Source organism: Tympanuchus pallidicinctus, unplaced genomic scaffold (genome assembly GCF_026119805.1).
Source record: "Tympanuchus pallidicinctus isolate F22 unplaced genomic scaffold, pur_lepc_1.0 scaffold5, whole genome shotgun sequence".
Taxonomy (NCBI): domain Eukaryota; kingdom Metazoa; phylum Chordata; class Aves; order Galliformes; family Phasianidae; genus Tympanuchus; species Tympanuchus pallidicinctus.
In genome coordinates, this window is record NW_026294769.1 from 43042400 (window position 1) to 43055085 (window position 12686).

At 48.2% G+C, this 12686-nt stretch overlaps 1 protein-coding gene and 3 long non-coding RNA genes across 5 annotated transcripts; 1 reads left to right on the forward strand and 3 right to left on the reverse strand.

The window, feature by feature from the left end:
* Positions 1-702: 702 nt before the first annotated feature.
* On the reverse strand, positions 703-4263 carry LOC128091244 (uncharacterized). Of its 2 annotated transcripts, none has more exons than XR_008211314.1 (4): positions 3943-4263; positions 2788-2956; positions 1641-1727; positions 703-1109 (listed from the first exon to the last, which is right to left on the reverse strand). It is a non-coding gene; the product is annotated as an uncharacterized LOC128091244 (long non-coding RNA). The 2 variants fall into 2 exon arrangements; XR_008211312.1 differs by having other exon boundaries at positions 2825-2956; positions 3943-4262.
* A 197-nt stretch (positions 4264-4460) lies between these two features.
* LOC128091245 (uncharacterized) lies at positions 4461-6632 on the forward strand. The gene is made up of 2 exons (XR_008211315.1): positions 4461-4888; positions 6383-6632. It is a non-coding gene; the product is annotated as an uncharacterized LOC128091245 (long non-coding RNA).
* Positions 5393-9268, reverse strand: TCF24 (transcription factor 24). Its single transcript, XM_052704298.1, has 2 exons — positions 8715-9268; positions 5393-6403 (listed from the first exon to the last, which is right to left on the reverse strand). Exons 1-2 carry the CDS (start codon positions 9213-9215, stop codon positions 6290-6292), a joined length of 615 nt encoding a protein of 204 aa, XP_052560258.1. The 5' UTR covers positions 9216-9268; the 3' UTR covers positions 5393-6289.
* Positions 9269-10383: 1115 nt separating this feature from the next.
* LOC128091246 (uncharacterized) lies at positions 10384-12059 on the reverse strand. The gene is made up of 3 exons (XR_008211316.1): positions 11970-12059; positions 11251-11337; positions 10384-10539 (listed from the first exon to the last, which is right to left on the reverse strand). It is a non-coding gene; the product is annotated as an uncharacterized LOC128091246 (long non-coding RNA).
* Positions 12060-12686: the final 627 nt, after the last annotated feature.

Below are 12686 nucleotides of genomic sequence, written 5' to 3' on the forward strand. Positions count from 1 at the left end.
AGAAAGACATAGAGATCTTGGAAAGGGTCCAGAGGAGGGCGACTAAGATGATCAGGGGGCTGGAGCACCTCCCCTATGAGGACAGGCTGAGGGAGTTGGGCTTGTTCAGCCTGGAGAAGAGAAGGCTGTGGGGTGACCTCATTGCAGCCTATCAATACCTGAAGGGAACCTACACCCAGGAGGGGAGTAAACTCTTCAGAAGGGCTGACAACAGCAGGACTAGGGGAAATGGATCCAAGTTGAAGGAGGAAAGATTTAGGTTGGATGTTAGGGGGAAGTTCTTCACAAGGAGAGTGGTTAGGCCCTGGAACGGGCTGCCCAGGGAGGTTGTGGATGCCCCGTCCTTGGACGTGTTCAAGGCCAGGTTGGACGGGGTCCTGGGCAACCTGATCTGAATGTGTACGTTTGGTGGCCCTGCTAGGCAGGGGGGTTGGAACTACATGATCCTTGAGGTCCCTTCCAACCCGGGTGATTCTGTGATTCTGTGTGATTTCTCTTCCTACCAATGCTGCAGCTGTAGCACAACACTGGGCAAGTTTTACATCGGAGGCCCACATTAAATGCAGCAGCAAAATGGACAGACTTCTACTCAAAGATGGATAAACTGAACAAACACTGAGGGCTTGCTGTGACTTCTGCACAGGTCATGCAGCAAAATCATGGTGCTACCATTTACACAGCCTTAACAAAACACTATAGCCGTTGGAAATATAAATCCAGGATTTTATTTATACAAACACTGCATTGAAAATGAGCAGAATAGCTTCTACCATTATTATATAGACTAATTTAGGCAAGAAAACAAAATTTCCTGTGTTTTAACCCTGAAACCAAACTTTGACTGCACTTGAATATTCATACCGAGTTCTAACATTGTCTGAAGGGCTACTTCTCACTCCACTCTCTCTTGAACTTCATTCAGGCATTATTCACATTTTCATCTAAACTCTAACTCCATCCTACTCAACTTCTTCCTTTCAGCATGGTATTACAAGTCACAGGACTTCACCCAGAGCACATTCAAATCAAGCAGTGCTTCTGAGAAGCAAGAAGGGCCAGCAAAGCATTTCCAAGTGCATTAGAAATCCACTTTTCACACTGTTCTCAACCTGTAAAAAAAGCCAAAGCATTTCAAATTTAGCCACTTTTCTATAAGCTTAATCTCATGTGCAATTATACGAAGTTACTAACCGTGCTGGCATTTCAGATCCAATGATACACATCAACAACCAGTCAGATGGGTAAACGGCAAAGATATCATCATTATGCCAGTACAACTATTTTCATAACAGACTAATCAGAAATAATTCTGAAAAGAATTCTGTTTAAGCCATAATAAGGACTACATATCCTTAGAAGAACAATATTCAGCAAAAAGAACCCAACTTTTTACTCCTTCCTCTCCCCAGCTTTACCTATGTGATGCCTTAAGCAAAAACTGTAGTTCTTGTAGAAGGATCACAAGTAAGAACTGCAAAGTCAGGCAGCAGTCTAAAAGCTTAAGTAACAGGCCACATCTTAAGCCACTGTAAGTTGGCACAACTGCGTGCAGCAGCAAATATGGCTAGCAAGCTCTCCCAGCTAGTGAACAGCTCGCTGGATCCTCAGCATTGTAGCATCACAGCAGAAAAACAACTTACCTTCTTAAGCACCCATACTTCTGGAAATCAACAGTCTGCTGTTGGCTATACACAACTTGAAGTCAGCGGAGAAAGTCATCTGATAACCTTTGAAAGATTAGAATAAATCGAGTCAGAAACAAAAGGTTTATCCCATTTGATTTGCCACCTACTGATGAGCTGGCACATCAGAGAGTGTTACTCATCACAGAAATCAGTTGGGTAAACGGCAGACAATCATCATCACAGTGCCAGCAGACAGGTTCCCACATGCCCTAAGACTGGAGCTAATTTTCCCAGGTACCAAGTGCAAGGGGATTTATTAGGTTGGCCTCCAGAAATGTGCTTCTAGAAATCTAAGCAGAACTGTGTTTTCAACCATTAAGCACAGAACAAATTTGGTGTAGCCAGGAAAAAAAAGAAAAGCTCTTTTAGGGCACAACAACATGGGTCTCTGCTGATACATTCAGGCTTTAGATGCCAAGTGTTTTTTTTTCTTTTTTTCCCAGAGGTGAAGTTCACTGCCACGATTCTCTGTCCACTCTGACTGTATTCTGACAGACTGATGTGGTTAAGTACCAGCAGGGATAGCTATCTGAGGACGTGTTCTCTACTTCAGCCTTTTACTTCCAGCTAACATCTGGTTAATTCTTCACAAAACTATTTATCCAGTTAAAAAAGGATTCTCCAGTGTTCTCAAGTCTCTCATTTCCAATTCCTTCATGATTCTTAAATTGATAGTGACACCCCACAACACAGCAGTTGCAAAGGTTTATAGCTGGTATAATACCTTTTAGAATTTTAGCCTCAGTAAAAGCTCAGTTAGCTCTCCAATGACATGGAGTTCAAGTTCAAAGAACAAAAGGCCAGATTTTAAGGGCTATGGTTGTTAATTTAAAGACGGATAAAACCTCACCTTCCAAAATTCATGGCAGTAGTACATGGTAAGGCAAACTGAGCTGCATAATAGACAAATTGAGTCATTATATAAGTAAAAAGCTTAGTAGTAGGAAATCAGTCAGTAATTCAAAATGTATTAACTGGTCTGTGCTGACTGAGGAATACTCTCTAGGACAGTTTAAGACTTAACCCTTCATGCAAATGATCATATATCTTGTTCCATCAGTAAGACAATTTACAAATCTTAAACAGCTGCAGAAATCAAGACCTCGATTTCAGGAGACAGCTCTGGATGATTTCCTCACCACTAAGAACAGTGAGAGATACTTCTGTCACAATTCATGTGACATCTTCCTGCTTGCAAGGCAACAGCACAGAGTCGAGCCTGAAGATTCCCGAAGCCAGAAACCGACTCATCTCCTAATTGCCTTTGTTGCCTAAAACAAGGAAGAGAAGGAAAAAAGGTTTTATTCTCCTGAGCATTCTACTATTGGGCCTTGAGCAAAACGCAACAGCGTTTATCTGGGGAAAGCAAGCCAGTAAGAAAAATACGAAATGAAACTATTGTTGGCTTCACCAGGACCTGGGGAGAAAAGCAGAGAGCGTCAGTCAAAATTAAGGTTAAAAAGATTGTATTCCACCAACAGAAGAGTTCCAGAATGAAGAATGACAGACTGTAGGATCAGGCTGCTCCTAATGAACAACCACCACCAGGGAGAGGAGTATCCCAGCACAGTACAGCAAATAAGACAGCCCTTTGTGGACTGTGCTCCGCAGCACTGATTGATGGGTTTCCCTACAAGCTGAACTCGAGGTCAGCCCCTGCGCTATGGCCCTGGCAGGGCACTGCCACAGAGACACCTCGGGCTGCCCTGGCCCTCTGGGATCTGTGCCTGCTGTGCAAAAAGGGCACGCTCAGGGTCACAGTGCAGCACCAGCCAAACTGGGGAAAAACAGTAATTTATCTTCACAATTAGGACATGCGCTTGCCAATCAAAGTGGCTTATCAGCAAAACCAAGTCTCTCCAGGTGCCTCATTCCCCACAACTTCAGAGGCCTGATGAGCAGCCTGTGAGATCAGCACCCCAATTAGACCCACTTTAAGCTCACAGGTCACATTGCATTGCCAGAATCCTGCCCTGGCCAGCAGGCATCAGCCTGAGCTGCACCGCTCAGCACCGAGGTGAGGCCACTGATAGCAATCAGGCACCTCTGGTGAGCAAAGCAAAGGCTGATAGCACTCGCTCATCCCTCAAGTGATGCTTTAGGTTTGGTAAACGCAGCCAACAATTACTGCTTTCAGTTTAGAGGTCGGATTCATTTCACTGCCAGGACTGCACTCTTCAAATTAAACTGCTGGCGACATAACTTAATGCCTTAAAAGAAAAAAGCAAAACAAACAAACAAACTAGAAGCGACTCACTTAAAGCATCGAGCGCTGAATTGACGTGGGATTGACGTGGAGCTGCAAGGCAGCATCAGCGAGCCACAGCCCTCTGCAACCACCCGAGACCGGCGCTGCGCCCCGTGCCCGCCGCACAGCACGGAGCCAGCCGGCCAGCCAGCAGCCCGCTCCCAGGAGCGGCGTGCGCCGGGCACGGCCCCGGGTTCGTGCGCCACCAAGCCTCACGGAACTCAGGCTCCTCCAGCCAGCCGCTGCAGCACCACCGACCCACGCCCCGCACGACCAGGGCCCGGCCGTAGAACCCATCGCTGCAGCCTCTCGGCACGACGCGACTTCGCTCAGTGCCGCCTCAGGAAAGGGCGGCGCAGCCGCGCGCAAGCCTTAAATAGAGCGCGCGCCGCGGGGCGGGGCGGGAAAGGCGCGCGGGCCTGCGGGCACCTCCGGCGGAGCTGCGCACGCGCAAAACGTTGCGTCGCTGTCGCGCTGTGGTGACGGTGAGTCGGTCCCGATGGGGTTGGCGGGAGATCGGGGTGACTGGAGGCGCGGCTCTGGGCTGTTGAGAGGGGGTTGGAAGAGCGGGAGCGGCTCGCACGGCTGTGGCTGAGCCGGTGGTGCGCGTATGGCGGCGGGCAGAGGGCGTTCCGTGTCTGTGAGCAGAGCGGTGCTGACAGGGAGCGGGCCGCGTCCTTCCGCTGGCCTGTGACGAACCGTTCCCTTCGGCAGCAGCGTGCGGACGCAGCTTAGAGCCGTACGTTGGAAGGGACCGCTAAAGGTCGGTTCCCCCACACTGGCCGACCTCTGCCATCGCTGGGCCGGCCGTGCTGTCCGCACGTGCGTCCCCTCGTGTTTTACGTGCTTACTTCCCAAAGCCTCGCAGTGGCATGAAAGGAAGAAGCCTTTGCAGACCAGCGGGTGGCATTTTGTGTTGCTTTGCTGTGGGCCTCCTGAATTCTGTCCCCCCCAGGTGTGTTATTTAGGAGCTGCTGCTGCACCAGGTAACTGCATGTAACAGCATGCAGCACCACATGTCGTGTTTTCTCCTAATGGTGATTCATCGGCATGTTATTACCTGCCCACAGTGCAGGCTGAGCTTTGGCACTGCCTTCTGGCTGTTAATTTCACCGCTTCTTTTTGCCCTGACCTGATGCCATTCATATAGGTTTTAGTTATGTGTGAACCCCACGTGGCTTCTCCGTGCTTCTGCCATCCTACTTGGCATTTTCTCAGCCTAAAACTTCATCTGCATCTTATGCCCTCATCTTGTGTGTTATTTTAAGACTTAAGTTGTGAAGAAGTCCTCAGAACTGTTAGTATAAATGCACTCCCAAAATTAAAGAGCCAAAATTACCCCATTCCTCTACTAACACTGAAACAACTCCATGACGTTATTATCAGTAACTGTTCATCCTATGCAATTAGAAACAGAAGTTATACAGATTTTGCATCTCAATAAATATATAATGTCCAGTGAATAATATTTAATGTTTACCTTGACAATAACAATATATGAAAAGTACGGTGTTTTACAGAACAGATACATTAGATGGCACTGGTGCATTTAGTTTAAATATTTCTTGCCTAAATATAGGAAATGATGTAGTGAATCATGTGCTGTGAACAAGCCAGCTCTCAGGGCTCATTCAGCTGAAGCCCCGGATGAGAGGAGTGTATTTTGATGTAATAGTTCTGGGGTAACACTTAATAGACACATCACATGCAACACAAGGCTATAGATCAATACAAGTAATACTTAATTAATGGAACTACATTTAGTCTGTAGAGCAGTCTGTGTTTGTGCGTGTAGAATAAATTTCAGCACATCTTTACTTAAAGTGAATGTGCGCCCCCATTTCCATGCATTTATGACTGCCTGAAGGATAAAGGCATGACCTGACTGCTGTCTGTGGGCTTTCTGCTATTAGCTTCATACCATGAGGAAAGGGCACGCGTTATTTTGATGGCTGTTTGCAGACTTGTTTGCCATTTGTTTTTCTTCAGAGCTTGTATTGCACTACACTTAGTCAGTATGCATTTCCTTGTCTCTTTTTCCTGTCATGTACCTATCAGCTTCCTGTGCAGAGGTGGATGAAAACAGCTGTTGTCAGCAGTCTTGCCCCTGTTGCTGTCAGTGCTGACAGCAGCTGCCTTCTCCTGTTGCCCTGGTTCAGATACCAGCAGTATCCTCAATGATGGAAGCCAGTGATAAGTCTCATGAAGTTAATAAGGTATCAGAGATCTTTAAGAACCAATTCCTTCTGATCCACAAACAGTATTTCAGGAATTACGGCTTGCTGATGTGATATTTTTTTAAATTTAAATATATATGTGGTGTAATAAATAACTTTTTTTTTAATGAAAAGGGAGACTACTGTTGAGAATTTGTTGATGTTTCTCCTTGGTTTGCACTTTCTCCTTGTGCTGAGTGATTCAAAAACTGTCCTGTCGCTCCAATGTATAGCCTGGATCGCATTGGCCATTTCTGCAAGACAAGAACAAGCACCGTGCTGAAACACCTGGGGTCTGAATGCAGTTCTGAGTGACAAAAGCAAAGCTTTATGTGGTGATGGAATCATGACAGAATAGGAATCTGACAGTACTGCCAAAAAAAGTTGTGTCTTGTCACTTACTGGAAAATTAGGATCTGTGCAAAGGAACAGCAGCATGGATATCTTCTTTGGGAATAAACTGTGAGATATAGTTCCTAGAAATTCTCATGACCCAACAAACAATTGTAACTCACACTGCTGAGGTGTCTCACCACAAGTTGCATTGCAGCTGCTCTGCCACTAAAACAAAGCAAACCATTCCCTCGATGCTGGATGGGACACTGCCAGGATGCGCCAGTGTTGGCTCCCCTGCATGCACACCCAGCTGTGCCAGCCTGCCTGCTCTGGTGGGGAGGGTTTTTCTTGCAGCCTGGGAGTTGCCGTGCTGTGGGTGTTTGGCTGTATGCCTTGCTATAGGAATGGACGAGCTCAGCTTGAGCGTGGTAAGCTGAGTTTGGTTGTTAGAATTGGATGCAACATGCTGTCTTTTCAGGCATCCCTTTGATGCAGAAATACCTGAAAAAGCCAGCATGGTCTTCCAAGTAGTACCATTCTTTTAAAATTAAGGCACTTGGGGGAACAGGCTGGTACCTTTCCTGAGCAACAAAGGTAGCTCTAAAACTGGAAGGGGGCTGTCAAAGCATTAGCACTGCAGTTAGATTTCAGCCCTTCCATTTAAAGACATAAAGAAGCAGAATGTTCTCTCTTAAGAAAGACCCAAACATCTCATTTGGTGTTTTTATTGCAAACCTGATGTTATGAATTCATCTATATTAAGGCATCTGAGACATTACCTAACTTGAAGTAATTAACCCTGCTTCCTGGTCAGTGTACACACAACAGCACCTGAACGGTTTAGTTTCCACATTATTTGCGTTTATACTGTGCTTGACACAGGAGTGTTGTTACAGCCCTTATCTGCACTGCTCTTCTCATATCCTGCGCTCAGATTTTTTGAAGCATTTACTGTGATTTCTCTGGGACACTTCTGTTCTAGTTCCAACTACAGCATTAATTTACTACCCAAAATATCAGAAAGTTTGGTTAGACTGATAGGATCTCTGGCAAAACTGCAGGTAAATGAAACGCAAATAGGATTATCAAAAATAACTGCTGAATGAATCAACTGTTGCTGTATTCCAGTAGCCTGGGAAATGTGCAGCTGGATCATTTAACTGCTTTAATGGCTATTTTTTCTGCCGGCAGTAGTTGGCAGCCGTTGAGCAGTGCTGTGAGACCTGTGCCCCCTCACCCTGGCCAAGCGAGCTAACTGAAGCTACTGAGAGCTTATTTTGAAACACATCACAGTGTTTATTTTTTTTTTCTTAAATTATAGCCATGTTCTGATTTATGTAAAGGTTTTGCTTTCCTAATGAGCCTGCTAATCATTCGAACGGGCTGGGAAGCCTACGTTCACATCGCGCTTTTTACCACGACCAAGAGCGTGAACAAGGAGGTCTCTGTGACTCAGTCACTTTAGAGGAATTAGGGATTACTTCACGAATTAATCATAATTAAATCATTCTGAATTCATCAGCCTCTTAATAAAAAAACAGCAGTGCGCTAATTCACTCCCTTAGGCTGGAGCCAAAGAAAACACCTCGCAGCATTTCAGCATCACATGTGTTTGGAAACAGCTCCCATTCACAGGTACTTCCTAACAGCAGTTCCCCTTTCATGTCCTCTACATCTCCTGGACCTATTTTGATGAAGGCAGGAGAAACAGCAGCATGTACCAACTACGTGAAATACAAGCATCAGAAAAGCACTTTCACAGGAGGAATTAATGCATGGCCAGTAATTAATGTCTTATTTCTTATCTTGGCTGCCTCAGCAGGAGAAACTGCAGACTTGCAGACATTGCCAAGCACTGCCATGGCCGGGATGGCTGCTGTAGAGCATTTCACATCTTAGCAGTTCCCCCACACGTTGTGCTGGGTTTGGAGCGGGTCTGCCAGGCTTCCCATGGACACTGAGCAGATACTGGCATTTCCCTTCTTAGGATGGAGTCCCACTGCGCTTGGACTTCAGCTGTATCGGATATTTTTGTGAAAAGTCCCTGAAGGAGGGGAAACGCCAGCAACTCCAGGTATTTCCACCGGGCCTGCAGCAGCCAGGTGCATAGTTATGTGGCTCTGGCATACTCAGCTAAAGCAGTCTTTCTGCGCATGCATTCTAGCAAGGTAAATCAGCCTGCAATTGCTGGTTTCGTCTGAATATTTGAACACTAGTTAGCTGTCCTACCTTGACAGGATGGAGGTACCCATCTCCTCGGAGGGCTCCCAGGGACTCTCCTGGAGACTCCTCCTCGTCCTGGAGGCTGCGTGTGAGGTGCGCGATGTAGGTGGTGGCCAGGAGGAGCACGTCCAGCTTGGAGAGCTTGGTGTCGGGCGGCACGGAGGGCAGCGTCTTCTGCAGCTCCAGGAAGGCATGGCGCAGCGTCTGCACCCGGCTGCGCTCCCGTGCAGCGTTGGCAGCTGCGGGTCGCCCTGGGCCTGTCCCGGCCCGCTGCCCGATGGCGGGGGGTAGGCAGGGGCTGCTGCTGGCAGCTGGAGGTGGTGGTGACTCGGGCTCTGGGCTCAGGGTCTCCTTGCGGGCCTCAGGTAAATGCCTACAGTCCATGAGGGGCTTCCCTGTGGGGAGGGGCCTGTAAGTGACAAGAGTGTCCATGAGGCTGGCAGCCAAGGCTGAGGGCTCGTGGTGAGTGAACCTCAGTGCCGGGCCAGAGCTCCCCAAGCTCCTCATCACCCCTCACCTCATGTCCGCCGTACTCCCACTGCGCTCACACTGCAACTCCTCGTGTGCTGCCAGGAGGAGACTGGAAGCCCCATGGCCAGGAGTCACTGTGGGACCAGGAGTCTGTGGGGTGCAAGCAGCACCCAGGCTGCCGGCACAGCCCATGGCACGGCCCCTGCTGAATACAAACTACCTGTCTGCAATCTCAGCTTGAAAATAAACACAGGCATGCACCAAAAAAACTTATGAAGTGAACGTAGTATTTTCACCATCCAGAGAAGGAGATAAAGCATGGAATCACATTATCTCCTGACTGCTGAAATGGATGCCTTCTAGAAGCAACTCCTATCAGAAATGTGAATGCTGCCGGCTCTGGGAAAACCAAGGCTGTTGCATGAGGATGTGAGTGACTTTTGGGCTCACTGTTCATAAACTGGTTTGCTGCCACACGCAGGTACAGAATCAAAACTTTCTGGGTGGTGCTGCATGGAGCCAGGAGTTGGATGCAACAGTCCTTATGGGTCTCTTCCAACTCGGTATATCCTGTCATTCTACAGTTCTATCTTACACCCTTGAAAAGGTGATTTTTCTTTTGTTTGGTATTACAGTGAGCACTCTAAGGATTACTTTTTGCTTTTCTGAGCAAACCTGGCTGACCACGCTGAGCAGTGCTGCCATGGTAGGTCCCATTTACAACCAACAACATTAGAATAAGTGTGATTTTTTTCAAAAAAATACCATTTAGTTAAATGATATGGGATGTGAGACTGTGTATATTTTTTTATTAACAGCCTCACAGGTAATCGGGGCTCCATTTACTGCAGAAACAAAAATGTTCCTTGCAGATATAAAGGGGAATAGAGCCACAGAACACAGCACCCATGTTTTGAAGGGGGAAGTTTGATGGTTCAGAAGACTGGGAACAACATCTGCATGGCCTTGTACACCCAGCATCACTCAAGCCTTGCTGAGCTTGTCCTATCGCTTTTGTTTTCTAACTTAAAAATCGGAGTCCTGTAAGCTGTATTTCGGCCTTCGGGGGGCAAAAGAATCATGTGAAAACAACAGCAAAAACCTTCCTTCGAGCAAAGCTGCAATAACTGCTGAAAGGTCTTTCCCAGCTTCCAGAAAAGCCTGTGCCAAACTCCTTTTCCTTGAGCTCATTCAGTTCCCCAGCAATAAATACTCCATCGATGTTCCCCAACGCGCAGCACTCCGCAGTGAGAATCATACCTGAGCTTTTATCCAAGCAGAGCTTCCGAGCTTCCTGGGCAGCTCCCGGCTTCCCTGCCTTGCAGAGCTCTGTGTTGCCTTGGACCAGCAGCAAAGGCACCTTATGAAAGCAGTCAAAAACAATGGGATTTTAAATATCTAAATAAAAATCAATACACGTGAATGACTGAAGGTCTCCATTTACAGAAGTTAGACCTTGGTGCTGTGAAGCGTTTCAGCCCCACACTGAAGTCCCCAGAAGTCCCAGTGCAGCCACAGCTGACAACAGCAAAAAGCCACAGCAATGAGCTGAGCCAACGACTGTGATAATTATCATCTATGTAAAGTAAAACTCATGGAAATCTACTTGAGCTTGTCCCGAATGACAGCAAAAAACAGTCCTTGAGTCCCGCTGGCAGTGTGAGAGTTTAATTTAATATGTGATCAGGTAATAGCATATTACTTTCCAGTGTTTTCTCCCTCTGTTAAGCTGGCTCTGCGTGCCTGTTAGTGACACAAACATCTCCACTGCCACTGCTGAGTCAGTATGGTCATGAACAAAAGCAGAGCGTGGTACGGCTCCCAGCTTCATCAGCAGGATTTCTCGTTTGCTATCCCACTGAAATCCCACTGAAATGAAGCAGTCTTCCCTGACACTGGATAAGTCTGTGTTGCACAAGGATACAGACAAACTGGATTAGCAGTGCTGGTCAATCTGCTAAAACACTTTTACGGCGGGTTTACATGCAGTTATGTCTTTGCAGTTTTGGAGTGTCACAAAGCAGAGTTATGCTGGCATTGTATATGATAAACAATATAGAAACACACGTACCTGAACACCTCATCTCCTCATGCGTCCCTTGGAAACTGGAGCGAACGTTGTAGGAGCTTCACATCTGCAGGGGATGAAGTCCTGGGCCTGAGGAAAATAAGCAACAATTCACCTGTGGAAATCAGAGGTTTCATTCACTCCAACTTCTGTTCTGTGCTGTTGGCTTTCTATTGAGAGCACCAGCCTGGGACAACGTGACGCCCAGAAAACCAGGGTGTCTGTGGGGATGTGTGTTTGTGCTCACATCCCATTCACTGCGGTTTGCTACCCTGGCTTCTGTGGTCCCCAACAGCTCATGATCCAAAATGCCACTGCAAATTAGTTCCCGTATCACCTGGTTGCAGATTTTGCAAGCAGGTTTGGGTTTAAGGCAGTGAAACATTCCCCTGAGCAGTGTGCCAGCACACACGGACCCAGGGCAGGCAAAGGGACCTGGAGCCAGTGGCACGGCATCCCATCTCAGCATTCTTTCTGATGCACTTCTGCTGCGTGCCGCATTTCTCGGGTGGGCAGATGCATGCGGATTTCACGCGACATCACAAAGACAGCATCAGTTCAAAATTTCATTAGTTTGCAAGAGAAAACTGCACAATGCTTTCTCATTCTCTATGCTGTGCGAAAGAAGTGGTGATGAAGGGGGGAAAAAAAAGAAAAGAAAAATGAAGAAGAAAAAGACGAAGAGAGCGAGAAGCCCCGACGGGACGCTGATCCGCACTTACCGTCCCGGCTGCGCCACCCGCCAGGCCCGGCCCGCCCCCTTTATAAGCCGGCGGCGGCCGCAGCGCGGGGCTGGGCGCACCTGGCCCCGCCACCGCCCGCGGGCAGCGACCGCCCCTCGCCGCGGGGGACGGACCGACAGCGCGCTGCGGGCGGCCCGGCGGCTGCGGTTGGGCTGCGCCGTGGCGTGGGTTGGAGCGGCGGCATTGAACCGGCGGGCCCGGGGTCAAACGGTTCTTGTAGCGAGCTTTCCCCCGCCCCGTCGCCAGTTCTTTCTCCGGTTTGTCCCACGGCCGCGTGTCCGCCCGTTCGTTCGCGATGCTACGGACGCGGCGTTGTCCCACGGCCCCGCACGGCAGTGGGCATTCCGAGCCGCGGGCGGGACGAGGTGCAAGGAGAGCCGGTTTGGAACCGAGCGAGGCCATTGCGGATCAGTGACGCTAATGAGAAGGGACGGGGCAAATAAACAGCGAGGGGATAGAGTTCTCCCAGAAAAACATTTTGAATGGAGCCTGATTTCACGATAACGCAGGCACGATAAATCAAGCCTTGGGAGCAGTAGAGAAACAAAGTCTGAGCAATTTATCACAGCTTTTGCAGCCAAGAAAATTAAGAAGTTAATCGCTAGCTGTTAGGGGCGGTTTGGGGCAGGAGATTGGGGTCTGGTGGGCACCTCCGGGCCCGTCCTGCGGCTGCTCGGCTTCTGCGCTGCCCGGCTC

What these genes read in the sequence shown, in the direction of transcription:
- TCF24 (XM_052704298.1), bottom strand. Translation starts at nt 9,215, where the DNA reads ATGAGGAGCTTGGGGAGCTCTGGCCCGGCACTGAGGTTCACTCACCAC. An exon ending in GGTACCTCCATCCTGTCAAG is followed by an intron (nt 6,404 to 8,714) that starts GTAGGACAGCTA and finishes CTTGTCTTGCAG; the next exon opens with AAATGGCCAATGCGATCCAG.